This window comes from Eurypyga helias, unplaced genomic scaffold (genome assembly GCF_000690775.1).
Source record: "Eurypyga helias isolate BGI_N326 unplaced genomic scaffold, ASM69077v1 scaffold5783, whole genome shotgun sequence".
In the NCBI taxonomy this organism is placed as follows: Eukaryota; Metazoa; Chordata; class Aves; order Eurypygiformes; family Eurypygidae; genus Eurypyga; species Eurypyga helias.
The window spans coordinates 14,334-37,459 of record NW_010241758.1 but is presented as its reverse complement, the minus strand read 5'-3'; the positions used below and the strand labels follow the sequence as shown (position 1 = coordinate 37,459).

At 42.0% G+C, this 23,126-nt stretch overlaps 1 protein-coding gene across 1 annotated transcript in view; it reads left to right on the top strand.

The window, feature by feature from the left end:
* Positions 1-491: 491 nt before the first annotated feature.
* LOC104507526 (protein SON-like) overlaps positions 492-23,126 on the top strand; it is a gene marked incomplete at its 5' end in the record, with an annotated part of 36,830 nt that continues 14,195 nt past the window's right edge. The window contains 7 exons of the mRNA XM_010148843.1: positions 492-658; positions 3,435-6,122; positions 6,252-12,900; positions 12,967-13,568; positions 15,048-15,208; positions 17,408-17,548; positions 19,274-19,462. Coding sequence (XP_010147145.1) covers positions 492-658; positions 3,435-6,122; positions 6,252-12,900; positions 12,967-13,568; positions 15,048-15,208; positions 17,408-17,548; positions 19,274-19,462 — 10,597 coding nt within the window. The remainder of the gene's footprint in view (positions 659-3,434; positions 6,123-6,251; positions 12,901-12,966; positions 13,569-15,047; positions 15,209-17,407; positions 17,549-19,273; positions 19,463-23,126) is intronic.

Genomic DNA, 23,126 nt, shown 5'->3' with positions numbered 1-23,126 from the left:
GAGAAAGGGGGGAGGGGCAGGCGGGGGCACGCGTTGTGACGGACGCGTACCCGTTTTCGCTCACGGGTTGTCGGTGTCGGCCTCCTGTGTAGGGGCAAGGAGCGAGCGTCTGTGCGATTTGTTTTACCACGTCTAAGTTCGCCTGCTTTTCTCCAGCCTTTGCGAGATCGTCTCGCACATCTGTCAGAGAAAAGCGAGCGATGGGTGCTTATTTTGTGAGGGGAGCCTATACGAGTTCTTAAGGAAGGCACGGGGACTGTGGCACGTTCAGGAGCGTTTTCCTCCCTTGTGCCTAATGCTCAAGTTGTCAGAGCGTGATCTGTTGTAAGTGAAAGTTAATCAAAAGCTAGGTGTTTCACTAAAAGCTTGGCTTCTTCAGGAGGCTACAGGACTGTTTTGAAGGGTTGAATATAATGCTTATGATTTTTTTTTTTTTAAAGTCAAAAAAGGCTCAAAATTGCTTGTATTATGTTGATATTTTTTTTGGTTAGTGGAAAGGTAGAAGGCCAGCCCAATGGTGACACAATCCCAGCTGAGCAAGCCAACCCTTCAGATGACACTGTTGCTGGTGCTGGGAGTCGTCAGAATGATCAGATAGTGCAGAAAATAGAGGAAGTGCTCTCTGGAGCCCTTGATACAGAGCTGCAGTGCAAATCAGGTAAATGAAATCACATTTGGCAAATATATTCTTGTTTAAGAAGGTTGTCATAGTGCTTAAAATAGATTCAATTTTACAGAAATTAAAAAGGACTTTTCAGTACTGCTCCTGTCACTGAGCTTCATCTGAGAAGTTGTATGTGTATCGTCATGTTTGTTTAGTGGGGTTTTTTTTGTCTAGTGTGATTTACAACCATAAATGGACAGAGAAATAAATAATTTAAATATTGAAGGTGGTTATTATATGAAAGCATTACTTGATGAGCAAAAACGTTTTTCTTTTTTCTCCATTACAATAATGCTAAAAAGTATAAACAATAGCCACTTATAAATTGTGTTTTATTTTGTATATACCTACTTCAAGGTCTCAGTGAGCTGGTGCTGATAGATAGAAGCATTGTTTGTTGTGTTGTTTTGGATTGGTTTGTAAGATTATTTCTAAAAATTACTAGAATTCAGAACTGTATGATTAACTCTTCTTTCAGAGTAAGATGTTTAGTTGTTTAAAGTGAATAATGCACTTATCTTTAAAATGTAGACACTCAGACTGCAATCTTCCAAAGGTTAAGAAATTTTTATGTGGAAATCTCAAAACTTCAATAAATTGCTGGATTTATTATGCCAAACGGTTGCATATGAGTATCTCTTCTCATGGGACTAGTCCTTTCTGTAAAATGTCTGAAATGGGAGAGTTAGTGAGATGAAGGCTGTAATTACTGCATTTCCAATTTTTTGGATTTGAAACATAGGTGGCAGCTATGTGCTTGGTAAGTATAGTTGTGGAGGGATGTGTTTTTTTTTCTTAAAGAAGTGGTGTAGAAAAAAAATGTTTCTTTCAGAGATTCTGCAGGGTTTTGGAATTGCTTTTTAATTAATGAAGTGGCTTTACTGTGAGCCTTTTCAACAGTCTTTCACTTAGGCTGTACATGCAGCACTTTAGCATCTGTTTTTTATGGTGGTGTGTTGGGTTTTGTTGTTGTATTTTTGTTCTTTTGTTGTGGAAGAATGAGGCAAGCTAACATGGTAATAAGTAAGTGAGACCTGTTAACCTGAAAGTTAATAAATTTAACTTATGATAAACGTTCCCACTGTTCGTATCTGGAAAGGAGTTTAGCCTTGCTGTCGGATGATGGAGATTATCTGAAAATGCAGTGCAAAAAAGGTCATTTGACTCTGCTACATTGTCCTCTCACTGCATTCACAGCAATGTTGGTGGAAACAGTTTTTTGTTAAGCTCATTATTCCATAAAAATATGTCTGCTTAAAACTATGTGTGATACTTGTTTATGGAATTTTAAGTCATGTTTATTTAATAGTACTACAGTTCAGTTACCAATAGGTTTTGAATGATTTTGGATTACTCACTTGAAAGTATGTTTTGTAATCATAGCCAGATTATAATTGGGGAATCCATATTGCTGCACTGGCCATCATAATCGTTGAACATCACATGCAATCAGATTTGATTATGTAGCTCATATTTCACAGAAATTCTAACAAGTCGCCTCTATTTGAAGTGCCTTTCTCATGAAAACATGGCACTAGATTCAAAGAAAGGTAACAGCCTAACACAGGTTAAATTGAGAGTGAAATGAGGTATGGAATTAAAAGGTGATTGAAACCTCAGTCATCTTCTTTCCCTTTCTCCTCTATGCCTGCTTGTCCCTACAATCGCCTGAATTTATTGTTACTTTCCTGTTTGAAGCAAAAACTCTTTTAGGTACTTGCAGGTTTGCAGTTGCTTGTGGTAACTGCAGTCCAGTCTGCACAGATGGTTGTCTGCAGTGTCTTACAACTTATTTGGGACTGGGGAAGTAGAGGCTGTTTCCCAAAATTTGTTTGAAGAACATGATGAGGAACTTGATCAGTAAATAGGCTTAGATAATTTCTAACACACTAGTAATACGTGGCTCACTCACAAATTAAAACGTAGTAGGGGGTAATGGGCTGGCTGCATTTTATACAATAAGCATACCACCACTTAGACGATTTGTCTGGAAAATGGGAGTTCTTGTTTCACTTCCATGTGCAGTTTGGTATAGTTTAAAATCACATCTCCAGCCTGCTGGAAGAATGCACTACCCAGTTGAATATAAGTGGAAGTATATCCAGCTACTGCTCGGAAAAGAGTCAGGTTCCTGCTGGAACTGTGTTGCTGCTTGAGAAGATTTGGTTAACTTTTTGAGAGAAGAATGAATTATTTTTACCTCAAGTGACTCCTGAGAAGGGAGGGTAAGAGGACTGTGTGCCATTTGTGTTTGGTAGTTCAGTGAAGAAGGCGTGGGTTTCAAGTTTAAATTTTTTGTGCATGTGTCCATGTATTTGATCACCAGTCTAAAAGAATTTTTAAAATGTAGTTTTAATAACATTTACAAGGAAAATATCATTTTTTCTAGATGTAGACAAAAATACTGTGAAAAGTAGTACTAAGTCTACAAAAAGAAGTTCTACTGCTGAAGATGAAATTCCTAGGAAAAAATCAAAGAAGAACAAGAAACACAAAAGCAAGAAGAAGAAGAAAAAGAAGAAGAAAAGGAAGAAAGAGAAAAAACATAAAAAGCAGCCAAAGGAGTCAAAGTTGAGTGTGCGTCATGGAGAACATGCAGACTTGCAGCCTGCTTCTCAGTTGATGCCAGAGAAATCAAGCTCCAAATTGAGTGCACAGCATGGAGGATCTGGAGATGCAAGTCTGGCTGTCCATGCGCAGCCACAAGGACTGTGCTTACAGGCAAGTGAGGAGTTTGATAGACAAGCTTTAGGACTTATTCCTCCTTCAGGAACTGATTCTCAGCCATCTGCAGAAAATCTTGGAAGTGAGAAGGAGACTTTGTGTGCAACAAATCCTCCATTTAATTTAGAAGGCAGCCAACCTGATATTCAAGGAAATGCTAGTATAACTCAAATTTGCACTAGAGAAGAACAAATTAAACAGTCTCATGAAAATATTTATCCTGTAGCTATTAATGCGAGTGAAAAGAGTGTTCTTGTTGATACTGGAAATGATACTTTGTCTAGCATCCCACCTGGAGTTGCCACTACAGCTGAAATTCAGAAAGATACGTCAGCAGCTCTTGCTTCCGAGGTAGTAGAAGCACTAGAAGGTTCGGAAGTTACTCTGAAATCTAAAGGCACTGGGGAAGTAAGAGCTTTGGATATAGCTCTGGAGTCTGAGGCCATGGAGGTGTTGAAATATTCAGAAGCACCTCTACAATCTGCGGCACAGGGGGGAGCTAGAGAGATAGTAGCAACTTCACAATATGTGTCTTTGGCAAGTGATGTGACAACAATTCCTGAATCTGCAAATCGGGCAGATTTGAATACTTTGAAGGTAGCTCACGTGCCTGTGGCCGTGCAAGAAGTGAAACTTCCAGAAGCAACTGAAAAATCTCTCTACATGGGAAGTGTGAAAAATGTGGAAAGATCTTGGGAGTTAGGGAGTGTGAGCAGAACTCTGGAGCCGGCCCTGAAGCCCTCAGTTATAACTGATTACTTGAGAGTGATGCAGCGCAGCTCCATGGAGGGTTCAAGTGTCTTGAGGGCAGATGTATCTTTGCAACATCCTTCTAAACTATCTGCAGCAATGGCTGTGACCCAGGTGGAAATGAAAAGTGCCAAAATACCCCAGGGACCAGGAGCTGTTACAAAAGTGCAGGATATCGAACCAACTGGAAGCTCTGCGCATATGGAAGATGTGAAAGCTTTGGAAGAAGTTTTGCAGCCAATTGCTGCAGTAAAGCCCAAAACTTTGGAAACAATCGTGGAACCAGTGGGTATTACAGCAGAAGATGTTGAAGCAGCTCGAGAAGATCTGCAGGTTAAAGTAGTCAAAGGTGTGGAAGATACTGCTGATCCTGCAACAGTGCTGAAGGCATCAGGAGTGTTCCTACAACCTCAAGTCTTGACAGAAACAAGTAGTGTGGCTAGAACCCAGGAATCTTCACTTTCAGCAGCATTGACAGCAGTGAATGTGGTTGCAGAGGCAGAAGGTTTGAGAGTGATTTTAGAACCCGTAGCGGTTGGGCAGACCTTCGTTCCTCAAACAACTCCAGAAATCCAGATGGCGGAGGGTCTTGAAGGTCCACCAGCAACTGCGGGAGTTGCAGCACAAACAGGAATAAAGTGTCTAGAAACAAGTCAAGCTGCTCTGCACCTGGAAGATACTAATGCGTCAAAAATTTCAGAATCCACTCTCAAGCCTGTAGCTGTACCAGAGGCAAAAGATTCAGAAAGTACTTCATTACTGAGACAACCAGAGGAGCTGAGAGAATCAAGATCTGAGAGCGAATCAAATGTGAGAGGTTTGGAATCAACTCACTTGTCTCTGCAAATGGAAGGTGTGAAAGCTTCGGAAGAAGCTGTGCATTGTGGGACTGTGGCCCAAGGTTTAGCAGCAGCGCTGGATTCAACAGCAGAGTCAAAAGATTCAGGGATAAATCTAGATAGTATGACAGGAGTAGAATCTGGCTCAGATGCTGGTGTCCTGGCTATGAAAGTGGGATCTGTGAGAAATTTGGAAACAACTACAGGACCTGCAGCATTTGACAGAGCTGGGACAGAGATGAAGACCTATTCATCACAGCTGCACACGAAAGGTGTGAGAGATTTAGGAGATAATGTGTCTGTAGATATGGCAAAGATACAAGCTTTGGAAGCAGTCTTGCAGCCTGGAACCCTTGCAGTGGCAAGAGGCTTAGGAGAAAATGTTTGTTCTGGATCCAGAACGGGTAGCAACATCTTGGAAGCAAGTCCAGGACTTCTTGCGTCAGAAGAAAGGTCAGAAAGGACGCCTGAAACTATGGCTGCATGTGTAAACATGGAACCAGTGAGAGAGTCATTAGCAAGAATGATGCATTTGAAATCCACAGCAGAGAGAGAACCGAGACACACAGAAACACTTGCTGCATCTCTTGGTGCAAGCAAAGCAGAAAGTTCCCTGATGTCACATTCTCAGGTCATTACACATACAAGAACCTCTGCAACTGTGGTGGTAGGGGAGATAAAGGATTCTGAACTAGCTACCAGTTCTGCCACTGTAGAAGTGAGAGGTTTAGACACCTTGTCAGAAGTTGAGGCAGTTGCAGAGGTAAAAGATGTGGAAATGGGTTCTGAACAAAGGACACTAATGCAAGTCTTGGGAAGGACATTAGCATCTGAGGTAGATCCAAACAAAGTAAAAGCAGGGAGCAAAGAAGCAATACTAGAACCTGTGCAAACTGTAGAAACAAATTTAAAATCTGTACAGGAGCAAATATTAGTTCATTCAGAAGCAATATTAGAGTCTTTGCCCAGAGTGGAAGAAAAAACTGTGGCACCAGAAATAGTGACAGAAGTGAGAAACTTGAAAGGAACTTTGGAATCCAAGATTGCGACAGATGTGAGAACTCAGGGACCCACTGTAGAATATATAATTGCAACACGGAAGACAAGCACCAAAAAAAATGAGCCCTCACTCATCAATCTAAAAGGTTTGGAAGAAGCTTCAGAAGTGGAGAAAGCAAAGTATTTGGAGGCAGCAGCAGCAGAAGCCAGAGAAGTGACGCTGTTGGAAGGTACAAAAGAATCTGCAACAGCAGAGTTGAAAGGTTCTGAAACAGTCGAAGAGCCTGAGGTACACATGGATATTCAAGGTTTAGAAACTTCCCAAAAGTCTGGAAATGAGGAGGCAATGTGTGTTTTAGAGGATGCTTTGGAGATTGTTCCAGAATCTTTGCACACTGAAAGGCAAGAAAATCTGCAAGCAATTCTAGAATCAAAACCAGCTGCAGAATGGAAAAGTACAGAAGAAGCTCCAGAAATCTCAAGTGCAGCTGAAATGAAATCTTCTGAAGCTGTTCCAAAACCAGGGGACATGAAAGATCTGGAAACAACACTTCTGGCAGCAGAAGTACAATATGCAGAAGGGGCACAGGGTCAACAAATTCAGGATGTCAGAGTTCCAGGTCAAGCTCAGGAATGCGAGATACTGGTTGAGAAGAAGGACGCAGAGCAAGCTCTGGCATCTGAGCCTTTCATGGCAGAAACAGGTTTTAGTTCTTCACATGCAGCAGATGAAAAAGATTCAACAGGGACTCCTAAATCTGAAATAATCAGAGAGACAAACCAGCTAGAAGCAAGTCCAGCTCATGTGTCAGAACCAAAAGATTTGGAAACAGCTGTTTTTCCTGAGACTGTTGTAGAGCTGAAAGATGCAGAAGCAGCTGTGAGGTTGGAGGCAGAGACAAAAGATTTGGAAGCAGCTCCAGTACCCGAGAGTGGTGGAGAAGCAGTTCCAGTACCTGTGGCAGAGGAAAGTCAGTCGGAAGTCATTCCACAGGCTGAGTCTGTCAAAGAAGCAACTCCAGAACGGGAGTCAGAGAAAAGAGATTCAGAAACATCTGAGGTGCAACCTGATGTGGCAGCACGAATGAGGGAGACTCTGATGAGGCTTGAGAAAGTTATTGAAAAAAGTAGCCATAGAAGCACTGATAAAAAACATGATGCAAAGAAACAAAAAAGGAGTCATTCCAAGTCTCAGTCCAGGTCTAGGAAGCGGAAGAAAAAATCGAGGTCGCGTTCTACTTCCAGGCGTTTGACATCTAAGAGAGCACGATCTAGGAGTAGAAACCATTCAGATTCCAGAAAAAAGCATTCCAAATCTAGGTCCCGATCTGTGGAGAAGAGAGTGTCTTCCCGGCGGTCCAGACGCAGACGTTCCAGGTCATCTGACCGTTACAGGTCTAAATCCAGATCAGCAGAAAAAAGAGGAAGCAGATTGTCCTCTGGGAGGTCCAGACGTAGGCGTTCCAGGTCATCTGACCACTACAGATCTAAATCCAGATCGGTGGAAAAGCGATTGTCCTCCCGAAGGTCCAGACGTAGACGTTCCAGGTCTTCTGACCGCTACAGGTCCAAGTCCAGGTCAGTGGAAAAGCGACTGTCCTCCCGAAGGTCTGGGCGCAGACGTTCCAGGTCATCTGACCGCTACAGGTCTAAATCGCGGTCAGTGGAAAAGCGACTGTCATCGCGAAGGTCTGGACGCAGATGTTCCAGGTCGTCTGACCGCTACAGGTCTAAATCACGGTCAGTGGAAAAGCGACTGTCCTCCCGAAGGTCTGGGCGCAGACGTTCCAGGTCATCTGATCGCTACAGGTCTAAGTCGCAGTCAGTGGAAAAGCGACTGTCCTCCCGAAGGTCTGGGCGCAGACGTTCCAGGTCATCTGACCGCTACAGGTCTAAATCGCGGTCGGTGGAAAAGAGGGGGAGCAGATTGTCCTCCTGGAGATCCCGCCGCAGACGTTCCAGGTCCTCTGACCATTCCAAATCTAGATCCAGGTCTTCAGAAAAGAGAGGGGGCAAAGAATACTCATGGAGGTTCAGACATAGAGGGTCTGGTTCCTCTGATCGTTCGAAGTCTAGGTCAAGATCTGTTGAGAAGAGAGGTCGGAAGGCATCCCTGCGGAGGTCTAAACGTCAGCGTTCAAAGTCCTCTGATCGTTACAAGTCTAGGTCCAGATCAGTAGAAAAAAGAGATCGAAAGCAATCATCGCGGAAGTCTAAACGTCAGCGCTCAAAATCCTCTGACGGTTACAAGTCTAGATCCAAATCAGTGGAAAAAAAGAAGGAGTCCTCACGAAAATCTAAGCGTCGCCGCTCAAAATCTTCTGAACGTTACAAATCTAGGTCTAGGTCTGTTGAAAAAAAGCGCAAGGAGTCTTCAAAAAAGTCCAAACGGAAACGTTCCAAGTCCTCTGATAGTGTTAAATCAAGGTCCAAATCTATAGAAAAAAAAGACAGTAAGCTGTCCTCAGTAAAGGGCAGTAGCAAGTGTGTGGAGTCTTCTGAACTTCAGGAGTCAACCAAATGTCTTGAAAAAGTAGAAGTTCCTCAACCTTCTCTTGCAAGTGAAGGCAGCTCCTCCAAATCCTCTAATGGTCCCACATCTATTGAAGGAGTCAATGGCCCAGAGCTGCCACCAGCACCTGAAAGTGGATTTTCCAAAACTTCTGACAGTCTTGAGGAAAGCTCTTCATCTGTTGAAAAAGCAGTGAGTCCGCAACCCTCTGTGATGCCTGAATTTGATAGCTCCAAAACCCCAAATGACGAGGAATTGAGATCCATGCCTATGGAAAAAATATTGGTTTCGGAGCTTTCTGTGACATCTGAAAATGGATCAGCTGAAAAGGCAGTGGCCCTGGAGTCGTCATCACTACCTGAACTTACATGCTCCACATCCCAGTCAAGATCGTCATCTGTTGAAAAAAGTGGAGGTCCAGAAACCACTTCAGTAACAGAATTTCAGCTCTCCACATCACATGAAGATGAATTGCGATCTACCGCTCTCAAAGAAGTAGAGGGTCCGGAGCCTCTTCTGACACTTGAAAGTGGATGCTCTGTGTCTTCTGATGATTACAAGACAATCTCCTTGTCCTCTGGAAGAACAGAGGTTCAGGGGTCTTCTCAGTTGTCTGAAAGTTTACTTTCTGACGGTCATGAATTAAGACATATCCCCACTGAAAAAAGAGACCTTGAAAGTGAATATTCCACATTGGCTGACAGCTCTGAGTCAAGGTTGCTATCTTCTGAAATAACAGAGGCTCAGAAGTCTTTTCCAGCACCTGAAGGCGCTTGCTCTGTGTTCCCTGATGTCTACGAGTCAGCCCCCCTGCCTGTTGAAAAGTCTCCTGATGGACATGAATCAGGATCCAGCTTTGCCGCACAAGCAGAGGAGCTTCCACTGATGTCTCAAAGTGGGTCCTTCAAGCCACCTGATGGAAATGAACAAAGATCTTTACCTGTTGAACAAGTCGAGGCTCCAGGTGCTTCCCTGACGTCAGAGCGTGGTCCTGTTGAGGTCTCGCATGACCTCATTTCAGCATCATCTTTTGAAAAAATGCAAGAAGTTGTACTGACAACTGCAGGCCAAAGTTGCAAATCTTCTGAAGTTTATGAGTCCAGATCATCTGTTGACAAAGATGTAGATGGTCCGACACTTTCACAAGTACTTGAAATTGACTGCTCTGAATCTTCTGAAATGCATGAATCAGGATACCTGCCTGGTGGAAAAACTGAGAGTACAGGAGCTTTCTTGATGTCTGAAAGTGGAATTCCTGTGTGCCATGATGACCATGAATCAAAACACAATTACTTTGAGAAAACAGAAGGTGCAGAACTGTCTTTGGCATCTGAGCTTAGGTGTTCTGTCCTACCTGAAGGCTATGAATTGACATCCACTGCAGTTGAAAACATGGAGATGCAGAAGCCTTCACTCCCACCAGAAAGCAGGTTTTCCAGGTCTGCTGATGTTTGTGAATCAGTAAGCACACCTATTGAAAAACTCCAGGCCCCGCTGACTTCTCTGACATCCGAAGCAGGGCTTTTCCTGTTGCCCAATAGTCATGAATTAACACCCATCCCTGCAGAAGAAGTAGAGGCGCAAAAGTCATCTGAACTGAAATGCGTTGCATCCCCTGATGGCCACAAGTTGACATCTGCCTACAATGAAGAAATACAGGTGCAGCAGCCACCTCTGACACTGGAAGGCGGATGTTCAGCTTCCTCTGATGGTCGTGAGTTGGCGTCCACCCCTTTTGAAAAAGTTGAGGTAGAGGAGCCTTCTCAAGTGTCTGAAAACGAATACACAATAAGGTTTGATGGCCCAGAGTTGACATCAACCCCTGCTGAAAAAACAGAGATGCTGGAACTTTATCGGATGTCTGAAGACAGGTGTTCAGTGTCCATTGAGAGCCAGGAGTTGCCGTCAGCCCCTGTTGAAAAGATAGTAGAAGTAGAAGAGCCTGCTCTGACATCTGAAAATGAATATGCTGTGTCTTGGGAGGGTCAGGAGTTGCGATGTAGCTCTCCTGAAAAGGTAGAGATGCAGGAGGCTTCTGTCGTACCTGACAATGAATATGTTGTGTCTGCTGAAGATCATGAGTTGCCATCTTCCATTGCTGAAAACACAGAGGTACAGGAGTGTTCTCTGCTGTCTGAAAATGAATACGCTATGTCTCCTGAGGGCCAGGAAGTGGCAGGCAGCCCTGCTGAAAAAGAGATACAGGAGCCTTCTCTGACAGCCCACAGTGAATATAGCGTCTTCGCTGAAGGCCAAGAATTAGAGTCTACCCTTGTTGAGAAAACGGTGCAAGAGCCTTCACTAATACCAGACAGTCAATATGCTGCATCCCCGGAAGGGCAGGAGTTGCTCTCTGCTCTTACTGAAAAAACAGAGGTGCAGGAGTGTTCTTTGCTGTCAGAAAATGAATATGATGTATCCCCTGAAGGCCGTGATTTGAGATCCAGTCCTGTGGAAAAAGAAGAAACTGAGGAATCTTCTGCAACATCTGAAAGTGAAAGTTCAGTGTCCACTGATAGCCAGGAGTTGCAGTCTACTGTTGTTGAGAAAACAGAGGTGCAGGAGTTGTCTTTGTCTGAAGGTGAATGTACCATGTCCCCTGAAGGTCAAGAGCTGCAGTCTAGCCCTGCTGAAAAAGTAGAGGCTAAGGAACCTTCTCTGGCATCTGAAAATGAACATGATCTGTCCCCTGAAGAGTATGAAGCAAGATTAACTCATGCTGAGAAAACAGAGGATATGGATTCTTCTTTGACACCTGAAAATGAACGTATTTTGTCTTTTGAGAGCCAGGAGGTAAGATTCACCACTATTCAGAAAGCAGATGTGCGAGAGTTTTCTCCAACACCTGAAAATGAACATGCAGCATACCCTGATGGCCAGGAGCTGGCATTCCCCACTGTTGGAATAGCAAGCAGTGTTGAGCCTTTGACGCTAAATGATAGAGCCTCCATGTCCCCTGATGACTCTGCTGAAAAAATGGATGGTGCAATGCCGCCTTTAATGCCGGAAAGTGCGTGCTCCATGTCCCCTGATGGCTACAGTGTGAAATCTGGCCTTGGTGAAGAAGCAGGGGATCTAGAGCCTTCTCTGACACCTGAACGAGGACATTCCACATCCTCATATCAGGAAGGTCATGAGCTGAAATCTCCCATGGAGGAAGAAGGTGTGGAGTTCTCTTTGACTTCTGAACATAGAAGATCTGTGTCCCCTGAGGGCCATGACCAGAAATCTACCATAGATGAAGAAGTGGATGATCGGGAGCCCTCTTTGACATCTGAACATAGGCGCTCCACATCCCCTGATGAGCATGAGTCAAGATCCAGCATTGGTGAAGAGGCAGAGTATCTGGAGCAGCCGTTGACAGCGGAACGTAGAGGCTCCGTGTCTTCTGATGACCATGAGTCAAGGTCTTCCGCTGGGGAAGAGGGAGACGATGCAGAACCCTCCTTGGCACGTGAACGAAGAGACTCCACATCCTCTGATGAACATGATTCAAGGTCTACTGCTGGGGAAGATATAGAAGATGGGGAGCCCTGTTTGAGAGCTGAACGTAGACACTCCACATCCTCTGATGACGGTGAGTCGAGGTCTACAACTGGTGAAGAAACAGAGGATTTGGAACCCTCTTTGACAGCTGAACAAAGACGCTCTGTGTCTCCTGATGGACGTGAGTCAAGGTCAACCACTGGTGAAGAAGCAGAGGACCAGGAGCTCTCGACAGCTGAACGTAGACACTCCACATCCTCCGATGACCGTGAGTCGAGGTCTACAACTGGTGAAGATGTGGAGGATATGGAACCCTCCTTGGCAGCTGAACGAAGAGATTCCACATCATCGGATGAGCATGAGTCAAGGTCTACTGCCGGTGAAGAAGGAGAGGATATGGAACCCTCTCTGACAACTGAACACAGACGTTCCTCATCCCCTGATGGGCGTGAATCGAGGTCTACCACTGGTGAAGAAGCAGATGATGTGGAGCCCTCCTCGACAGCTGAACGAAGAGACTCCACATCATCAGATGAGCATGAGTCAAGGTCTACCACTGGTGAAGAGGGTGAGGATGTGGAGCCCTCCCTGGAAGATGAAGATAAACAGGATTCCATGGTTCTTGAGAGGCTGGAGGAACAGGACTCTTCCTTTATACCTGACAGTAGACGTTCTGAGTCTTCTGAACGTGAAAAATCTAGATCCAAATCTGTTGATAAAATGTCTGATGTAGAGTCTTCACGAAGATCGGTAAGCAGACACTCAAAATCTCCTACTCTCCAAAAGAGTAGATCTTCATCTATTGAAAAGGCAGCAGACAAAGAGTCTTCACGGAGATCTAGACATAGGCGTTCCAGGTCTGCTGCTCACCAGAAGAGTAGATCCACATCTGTTGAAAAAACAGCAGACAAAGAGTCTTCACGGAGGTCTAGACGTAGACGCTCCAGATCCACATCTGTTGAAAAAGCAGCAGACAAAGAGTCTTCACGGAGGTCTAGACGTAGACGCTCCAGGTCTACGGCTCGCCAAAGGAGTCGATCCAAATCTCTTGAAAAAGCAGCAGACAAAGACTCTTCACGGAGGTCTAGAAGCAGACGCTCCAGGTCTTCTCAGCACAGATCCCAGAGATATGATACTGAATCTCGCTCTAGACGGAATCGCTCCAGATCAGTAACACGGAGAAGAGCATCAAGATCAAAATCTAATCGTCGCTCTCGGTCTAGCTCATTGTCACGGTCAAGGCACAGAAGGAGGAGTAGGTCAAGGTCAGCATCAAGAAGACGGCGTTCTTTATCAAGAGACAGGCGTAAGAGATCTCAGAGAAATAGATCAAGATCTACTGACAGACGAAGGAGGAGGTCAGATTCAAGAGATCGTAGAATATCACTCAGATTACGGAGCAGGAGTCGAACACCTATTCGTCAAAGGCGATCAAGGTCAAGAGGAAGAAGGCGGAGCTTGAGTAGGTCACCAATTCGACTACGACGATCAAGATCTTCCGGGAGAAGAAGATACAGCAGATCCCCTGATCGTCGTAGGTCGAGGTCATCGGAGCGATTTTCCAGCAGGTCACCTAAACGTCTTACAGACTTGGGTAAGTGATAATTCTGTTTTCAGTAGTTTCATGGTTAAGTGGCACTGTGTTCATCTACACAGTCTTATTTTAACGTCTCTCTGTAGCATTTGTAAGAGATTTCTTACAGGTCGTTTTGTGCATTATTTCTGGGCAGTGATTTCCAGTAGGAGCTTTTATGTTGGAGCTGAAGGAAAGTGTATTTAGAGCAGGTTGTATCTTGGTTATAGAGGATTTTATCCAAAGGTAGTATGTTGCAGTCTTGAGGAACGCCATTAGTTGCAATAGTTAGTAAAGGCCAAGTACTCTGTAAAACTTAGGAATTTCTAGTTTTCCTGAGAGCAAATTGAGCATGAAAGAACATTTGGAAGGAAGTACCAGTTGGAGAGTTCTTAGATCTGTCATCAGCTGTAATGCTTGTTCATGTGGTTCCATTACTCTGTCTTGCCTATTTCCCATGGTAAAAACTTAATGGGGAGATGCATTTCTGAAAATATTCCCAGCTCCAGCTGATGGGAAAATGAAAGAAAAAAATACCAATGAATTACATCTTTCTTCTGTAACTGGAGGAAGAGAAGCCTTGTAAGTTATGTAAGGAGAAGAAAGGTTAAGTTTGAGAGACGAGCTCTTGGGCAGTTTCTGAAAAGCCTCCTTTTTGTGGACCTCAGGTTCCGATCCTTTTGTCTCATAAAGTTACCACAGCAACCCCTCTACCAGAGAGGTAGCGTCAGACAGAACATGAGAATTAGAGCATCCTTGAATCTGCCTTCATCATGATGCAGCAAGCCTGTAACTATATATGCTTTTATTGCTGCTTAAGAAATAAAGGAATGTTGTCCTTTTAGGATTCTTGTATAGCTGTGTGCTTGCAGAAGTGGTAGCGAGTCATTTAACTGGCAGATCATATAGGATGTAGTTTATTTTCATTTCCCATTTCTGTGGTAGAGCCACATGTGCTTTTTTTCTTAATAATGCAAAATAGTTTTTCTAACAGTTCTGTGTGTAATTGTAGTTTACACAACTGCACATCTTACTCAGTGCTGATGTTTTTCTGTTGTTTGGTTGTAAGTTGCTTTCAGGCTACGTACTGGAGGACTTGAGGGGACCTCAAGACCTTTGAGTGCCTTTCAGAGATAGCTAGGAAGTAGGCTTTGAAATTATTCTGTGTAGAAATGACCCGGTAGTTCCAAAACCAGAATGAATTGATGAAGTAAAAATAAACATCAGAACTTCTGGGGTTTGGAGGATTTTGAGTGCTGTGATTTGGACTCCGGTGCTTTGTGTTAAATTGTCAGTTTTCACTTGTGTGTTGGGTAGACCAAATTTTAAAAAGTCTGAAGAAACTAAGTACAATTTATTTATTTTGACAGAACATAAAAATGCACAGTGTTAGGTAAAATCTTGTGTTTACCTTTATACTTTTTTAGTCTGCCATAAACGCTTATTTATTATTAAACAATCCGTAAAAATATTTTTTTTTTTTTACAAAATATTTTTTAGACAAGGCGCAGCTACTGGAAATAGCCAAAGCTAATGCAGCCGCCATGTGTGCTAAGTCTGGTGTTCCTTTACCACCGAGCCTAATGCCTTTGTTGTCTCAAAAGAAAGACGACAAAGCCAATCAGAAGTCATCAAGAGATACACTGAAGGAGCTCACCGAGGTAAGGGAGAACAGCAGTATCAAACCTGAAAATTATCAAATTGGGTTTTTTTGTGACTTCTAGGCAAGCTGTCATTCTGTGTGCTTGGTTTGTGTGTAATCTGGCTGTGGTTTGAGCCCTTATTCTCTATACCTATTTTTTTTAAGACATGAAAATAGTTTTTTTAATTCCATGGAAATGCATAAAATCCATTTTGTTTTGCTTTGATTCTGTTCTAATGTTGTATAAATTGGTAGCTCTCCCTGCAGTCTTGTTAATAAAAATCAAAGCTTTCACTTCTAGCTTTGGTTCTGGTGCTGTTCGTTATGTTCTTATTTTTGATAACTGAATTTCACGTTGCTAAATGATATTATATCACTAAAAATCTAGTGCCTGTTTCATACAGTTCTGTATATTTTAATATACTTTAGAGAATTGGTGTTGCAGTTCAAGTCTGCAAATGGGATGTTTTTGTTCTGATAGTGGGGAAAAAAAGTGCTACTTATCCTTTTACTGTGTTAGTGTCACCTTGTTCAATTTGCTAATATCCCCCTACATTTTTTCCCCCCAGACACAAGAGAAAATTTTGAATGGGAAAAAAAGGCAGCTTTTTTCTTTTCTTATTTTTTTAATTACATCATCAGTGTGACAGTTCTGAGATACCTGTTTATAGAAATAACACCTGAAATTAAGCAATGTCATATTGCTGAAAAACCTCTTAGGTGTGTGTGGGCTGGTGGAAGCTGAAGTGCGTGTTAGTACAAAAGCTGAGATTGTGCCGGCACACCCTGCAGACATCTTAAGCGGTTCTTCATGCAGCCTGACAAAGATCTGGTGTGGCTGGTGCTAATCTGGAAGCCTCAGACCTGCCCCTTCCTTGCCCTTTCCAACTGTGGGAATCTGTTGGATGATGTTCCCGTTCTATTGAATTGAAATTGGCCACAGGAGCAGTCCAGGCCACTGTCATATGGTAGTGTGCCCAGGCAGAGAACCCTGCCAGAGCCCATTCGGCTTCCTCTCTGCCATGTAACCTGCAAACTGGGCAAACGGCTCCCGCTTAGTTGGGAGCCAACCAATAGCTACAGATAATACATTCTGTTGCTTAGCTTTCCAGATAGCGCAGGCTTTTCCTGTTGCCTGAACAATGTGCTTCAGTCATTGTTTGGAGGTGTCTTAGCACAGCAGAGTGTGAGAGTCTTAATTTTTTTTTTTTTTGGTGATAAGGATTGATGAGAACAGTGCCATTTAACGTGTCTTGATTTTTGGTGGTGGAGCTGCCTGTTTGCTCCTTATGCCAACAATCAGGTCATCAAACAGATGTGACGTGACTTACAGTGGTGTGAACTTGAACTAGAATTATATCAGATGATGGCTTCACTTAGCTGGCATTGTTTCCTGAAATACTATGTCCTTGAATGTCTTCTAAGTATACTTTCCATGAATGGGGATAGAAGCATTATACTAGACTATAATGTTCCCAAATGCATGTTGGAGTGACGTAAGTTACAGTTGCTGCTGGTAAACACTCAATGCAGATAACAGTGATCTATAAAGAGTTTTTAATCATAAAATTCTAGCCTCTGTATCATGTCTCCCTCCACCCCACCCTGGAGGTTCTCTTCTCATTTGACTGCAATATCTTCATAGCACCTATACTGTATTCGACTAATGTTGAATATAAAACAGGGATATCTTGTGTACCTGGCAAATGACAAAATATTTCAGAAGAAATCTGACCTCTTTTGGTGCCATTGCTTCTGACTAGGTCCCTGAACTACCAGTGGAACTCAGAATTAGTAACTTAATTCTTAGGTTTTCTTGCATAGTAGTTTTGTGAGTTACTGCAATCTGATAGAACTGTCAGTATATGGTAGTTATGTGGGATGCCAAACAGCCAGTGAGGTCCTACTTTGGAATGTTTGCAGCCTTAGACACACATTCTGCAACTAGCACTGTGTGGCAAGTTTTACAGCATTCTGCTGAAGTCTTACGTCTGTGAAATTACTCGCTGCATGAGTGCCTGGCAGACACAGGCAGGTGTTTGATAAGGTGTATAAAATGTCGGAAGTACATATACTGGTAATATTGCTAAAAGATCTTCTCGTACCTCCTGCTTTAGAAAAGAAAACCACTTTTCTGTAAAAATGTTCTTTTTGTATGTTTTGGTTGAAAGTCCAGATTTAATCATGTGCCCTCCCTTTACCCCCCCCCCCACCTTAGAAATGCAAGAAGATTGCTCAAAGCACAGATGATGTGATAGTGAACAAACCTCACGTTTCTGATGAAGAAGAGGAAGAACGTCCTTTCTATAATCATCCTTTTAAGCTCAGCGAACCCAAACCTATTTTTTTCAATTTAAGTGTGAGTATTTATTTAGTTTTAAATATTTTAATTGTGGTTATTTTTAAATAACGCAAGTAATTTTACAAAAATTAAGCAGAGATTGATAATCTTGGTGAAATTGACCTGGGATGTTAAAAGTACTCTCACTGCAATAAGAAATTTACCTGCAGTCTGTGAAGTTGTGGTAGTTCCCATAATTTGATTGAAAGTGATGTTTTCATTGCTGTCTTTGCAGCTTTTAAAGCTTAAATAACATGAAGAGGACTGGTTTTACTTCACGTTCTCATTGCAAAAATTCAGTATAAAATTGCAAACAGCGTTAGAATTGGAAAACGCTTTTGGAATGGCATCGTTTTTCTTTAAAAGACAAATAGCCCTACCCTCCTACCCCCCACCCCCCAGCAAAATTCTAAAAGCATTTTGGGGTATTCTAAATAAGATGATGCCATCAGTTTTGTGTAGACTCCAAATCTTCTGTGCTTCTTCAGTAGGTGTCAAGTGTTCACTAAAGGAGAAGAAAGTTCTGTTAGGTTTGAGATTAGTGACCAGAGAAGTAAATGCTGTCTTAAGAATGAGGATCACTGGTGTTGCCTGATACTAGTTGGGTCTAAATGTCCCATTAATCTCCCTCCTTGGGGGACTGCTTTCTACTCTTGTCAGAGCTTGTGTTCACACTTTCTGGGTAGGAGCATGTTGAAAGGAATAAAATGAGGGAGTGGCTTGGGTGTGGGTTTTTTTTTTTTTAAAATGCATCTGAGATTTGGATGCTTCAAAGCATGGGGATTTGTATCTTTGGGGTGTTTTGAGCCCAAGAAAGTCTGCTCTGATTTTGCAGGGTATAAAGTACTATATCAAAGTGAAAATATAAACATATAGCTTGTGACGCAAGATTTACATGATACGTAAGGTAGAAATACATTTATGCTTTATATTGTACCGTTAGTAAGCAGTGCGACAAAGCTCAGGAAACCTTGGGATTCTGCACAGGCTCCAAAGGGGAATGTTCTTTAGGGGTTATGGACTGCTGTGCCTGTTGGCCACAGTTCTGACCCTTTTAGTATCATTCTTTCCATTCTTTCTGGATTCTAGCCTTACTACCATTCCCATCCATGTTCCTTTGATAGTAGGAGTTTACTGAACATTGTGAGCTGGCTGGGCTCTGTTTGCCTCTTAGAAGAGGAACCTCTCAGAGAATTCTGTAGACTCTTAATATATGAGCAGTACTTTCTAAGGAAAGCAGGCTGATAGACTTAATTTACTTTGAGATTCATGCTGCTATTAAAAAAATAACCGAAACAAAACAAAATGTTGAAAACTGCTTTCTCTATGGTAGTAATACTGAGATTTTTAATCATCATGTGGATATCACAGCCAATTTTTTTTGCTGCCCAGGGTTTTTATTTTCGAAATTTCCATTACAGAATGCACGTGCGGCAGATAAGGTTGTTCTTTTTATGATGGGGGTGGAGGGAGAGCAGGAAGGTTAATTGTGAAAATGAGGTTTTGGTTACTCGTCTGCTGAAGCTGATCTAAGTGATTTCATTTTACAGTGTGATTTGTTGCTCACTTGTGTGTTTTTTAGGGCTGTGCTAAAATGATGGTGTTATGAAGGCTTTTGGTTTGACGTTAGTAAGAATGATTTTTTTTTAATGAAGCATATGCAGTAAAGCATTTCTCTTAGACATATTGTGAGTATTGTCTGGTTTAGAGTTTTTAACTCTTTCAAATTTTATTTCTTTTAAGACTCCCAGCATAAAACCAGCACCACCACCACAACCAAAAAATCAGGTCAGCCTGTCAAAGGAATTTCCTGTTTCATCTGGGTCTCAGCATAGGAAAAAAGAAGCTGATAGTGTCTATGGAGAATGGGTTCCAGTTGAAAAAGGCAAAGAAGAAGCTAAGGATGATGTTTTCCCCAAACCATCCATTGAGGTAAGGAAGGGAAGGAAAGCATATCATATAAGAAAACCCAAATCGCTATCTAGTCAGTCTGGTCCCAAACTGAAGTCGGGGAAAAAGAAAAAAAAGCTTGCATAGACAGTACCTAACATGCGAGTATGCTGTGGTCTTAAATTTGGTCCCCGTGCTTGCATAGGCAGCGATGAAAGCAACCTGTAGCCGTATTGTGTGCTTTTGTCAACTAGTCACTTCTTTGTCTCAATTGAATTTGAAAGTTGGCTTGAAGGTGCAAAGGACGTTTCTCATCCAGTTTCCTGCGGAGGTTAACACCCTAATCATAGCTATAAATTTAGTAATAATTAAATTTGTCCTACCGATCTTGGAGCAATAGCGTTGCATCGAAATGTAATCCATTGAAAATGGACTTGAAAGTAGTTTCCGAGACTGTCGTTTCATCTGAATGTATCTACTGATTTTTTTTTTTTAGCTTTACAGTCACATTTTCTTACATAGTTGTCTTCCACGTGGCCTTCCAAAGGAAAATCTAATTGTATGTATAATAAGCTAAAAAAGCAAATGTTTTTCCCCTTGAAATGTCTTCAAAAGGATATTTTGTGGGGTTTTTGTAATTAAGTAAAGTAAATATTTAAGGCAGATGTAAATTTTTCCAAGTTAGTGTTAACCTCACTCCATCTGAAGACTTGTTCTCATACCTTTCAAAGCAAATAAACATAAAAGCCTTGGCATCGATTTCTGACGAAACAGTCCACTTGGTGCATTCTGTTTTGCAAGAACTGTCTTAATGTCGTCCAGTTCACTTCCTGAAGCACAGAAGTTTTTCCCTTCTGTGTCCTTTACAGCACCAGAAGCACAGTGAATATAACTGGCTCAGCAGACGTTTTCACTGTGTACCTCAGAGTTTGAGGGTCGGGCACCCAACTCGCTTTGCCCTCAGCGTAGCTCATGACTGCTATTGGGCCTTTGTCATGAACCACTGGTAAGACAAACATTCAGAAATGTTTGTGCGGAATGTCATTCCCAGTTCGTAGTGTTTATGTAAAAAGTCCAGAGCGCACAAACGTCGTATCCCAACATTTGGCCGTGTTTTTACCAGGTGGTGAAGAGTCTTGTCCTTCACATGGTTAATGGTGTGCTCACACTTCAGGCGAGCTTGCATTCAGGTTGCCAACGATGCTAGGCTTGTGTCTTTCATGAATTGGGTTAGCTAAGCACTGATGGTTTGTGTATTATATAGGAGAGGCCTTAAAAATGGACATTGGAGTAAATATATTAAATATATTTCCTTTCTGTTACGTGTATCTATAAATGCTTGTAACAATGTTGTCTGTTTTTATATTTTGTAAATAAATATTTTTATTTGCATCTACCTTAACTTGGTTTGTGTTAAGGGTGATTTCAAGGGTCATTAGCTGACAGCAGAGCATACCATCCCCTTGGGTTTGGCAATCCTTAATTTTGAAGCAGAGGAATACTCTTGTAGTAGCAGAATCCCTGGGTGTTTCTCCAGGGAGTCTGAAGGGTAACAGAGTGCTTCTCTGAGTAGCATTTTAAATACTTACAAGGAGAAAAAGGCTTCCTTTGGGCAAAATGAGCCAGATACACTCCCTTGCTGTTGGAGTAGGGTAGTGGGGGTGTGCACCTGGATCCTCAGGAAGTTTAAGATACAATTTATGTCCATTCGTTGTTTGTAATTTTGAAATACGATTGTGACAATTCTGTTGCAAGTCTATACTGACATTAAAAAACCCTTGTAATTAGTTACGTTGTTATGTTTTTGTTCAAGTCACAGAATTAGTTCTGGGAATCAGCAGTCCGAAATGGCCCTGTTAATGTATTACAAGGTTTTTTTAATGAATCATTATGATCTTTCGTATAGTTGTTTGTGGTAGTAGGAGATGTAGGAAAAATTGTTGAGCAATCTGAAATACCAGCATGTCTCTAGAAGTTGGAGACAGCTGTAAGAAAGAAGCTGTATTTGAAAGCCTGACAGCGTAGATTTGAAGTGTTGGTTTTAAGTTTGGAAGTCTACACAGGTGACTTACGCACAGAAGCCGTCGTGGTGTAAAAACGTAGTAAATGCATCTGGTGTATTGGTGGACCTACGAAGTATGTAAAAAAATGCCTCCTTTCTCTGTCAGCCTCTTCTTGCTTCAGCATTTGCAATTTGTGCCTGTGGGGAAAATGTTACTGGAAGTAAGGTTGGAAAGGCAGAACACTTACAGAGACTAGCATGCTGAACTTGAACTGTTGTACTTGACTAAATAATAATGACTTTTCATACTTCAAGCAGAGATTTTTGTTTTTTCAAGATCCAAAGCTGCCATCGAGTGTCTTGACATAATACAAAGCCATGATGGTCTCCAAAATGGTGACTGGACCATGTGGGGAAAGTGTATGGGGAATTCTAACTAACCAGGGTATCTACTAATAGGCCCCAGTCCGGTAAAGCACTAACGTGTATGTTTAAGTATGTGAGTGGTCCCAATGTGGTTTCAGTGGACTACTCGCATGCCTATGTGTATTGCTGGATTGAAGCTTTTGGTGAGTAGAATAACTTTTATTTATCTCCTGAACCAGTTTCACAAACAAAACATTAAAGAATTATTTTAACGATGTCCAGGGAACTTAATAACACAAAGTGTGTATTGTAAGCAGGCATTCTTTTGCATACATGACTGCCATGCTAGGCGATTGTTAGTCTGTTAATTCTTCTCGTGCCTCGTTGATGATCCATGCTGTTGTGAGCTGGGACAGTAAATAAACACTGAAGGCAGTTTTATAGACACATAAAACTTCTGGGATTTTAAGTCTGTTGTTTGTCAGTGCCAGATGTTTCACTTACGATCTTCCCAACACAAATACGTTTTGTCCTAAGCAGTAAAAAAAATTCCCCTGTATTAAAATAATAGCCAGACTACAAAAATAATCGCTCCATTTTATGCAATTGTAGACATCTGTATTTGTGTCTTACTGTTTTTCAGTATTTACTAAATTCTTGGTCTGATTCCTTTGACAGGGATTTTGTGCATTAACAGTATTTTTCTGTACAATGGAGTCAATTTTAATTGGTTTCAGTTTCTTCTACCGCCCCTTTATTCTAGCGGAATGTGTGAGAGGCTAAGGTTAAGGGATAGTGGCTGACAAAGGATTTTGTAATACAAATGAAAAAAAAAAAATTAAGCCACCAACCTACTTTGTCTTTATGTGATTGGGTTTCTTCTGTGCTTCAGGACAGTTCTAGTCTTTTCGGTCTCCTTCATGTGCTCATTTCCAGAGACATTACACGTGTCTCCGAGCATTGTTCTTTTACTCCTTTCAAAATAGAATGATCCATAAAATGCACGTTATCTGAAGAACAAGGCACAAGTAAATTTACAGAAGAGCTGTACAGTAGCCATAATTTGTTGCATCTTACTATCCCCAAATGTTTTGGATTTTCTCCCTTCTTTGCTTTGCACTTAGAGGTTTGCATAGAGCTTCACTTGCTCTGTATTTTTACCCAAATGATTCTGATTAGTATTTTTCTTTACATTTTATTGTAATTCAGCAGCAGAGACCTAAGTAATCCTTTCCAAACCAGTCAATTTTATGAGCTACCAGTCTGATGTTACTTCTGTGCAAGTCTCCTTTAGGCTAAAGATTAAACCACTAAAGCCAAGTGAATGCAATATGTGTG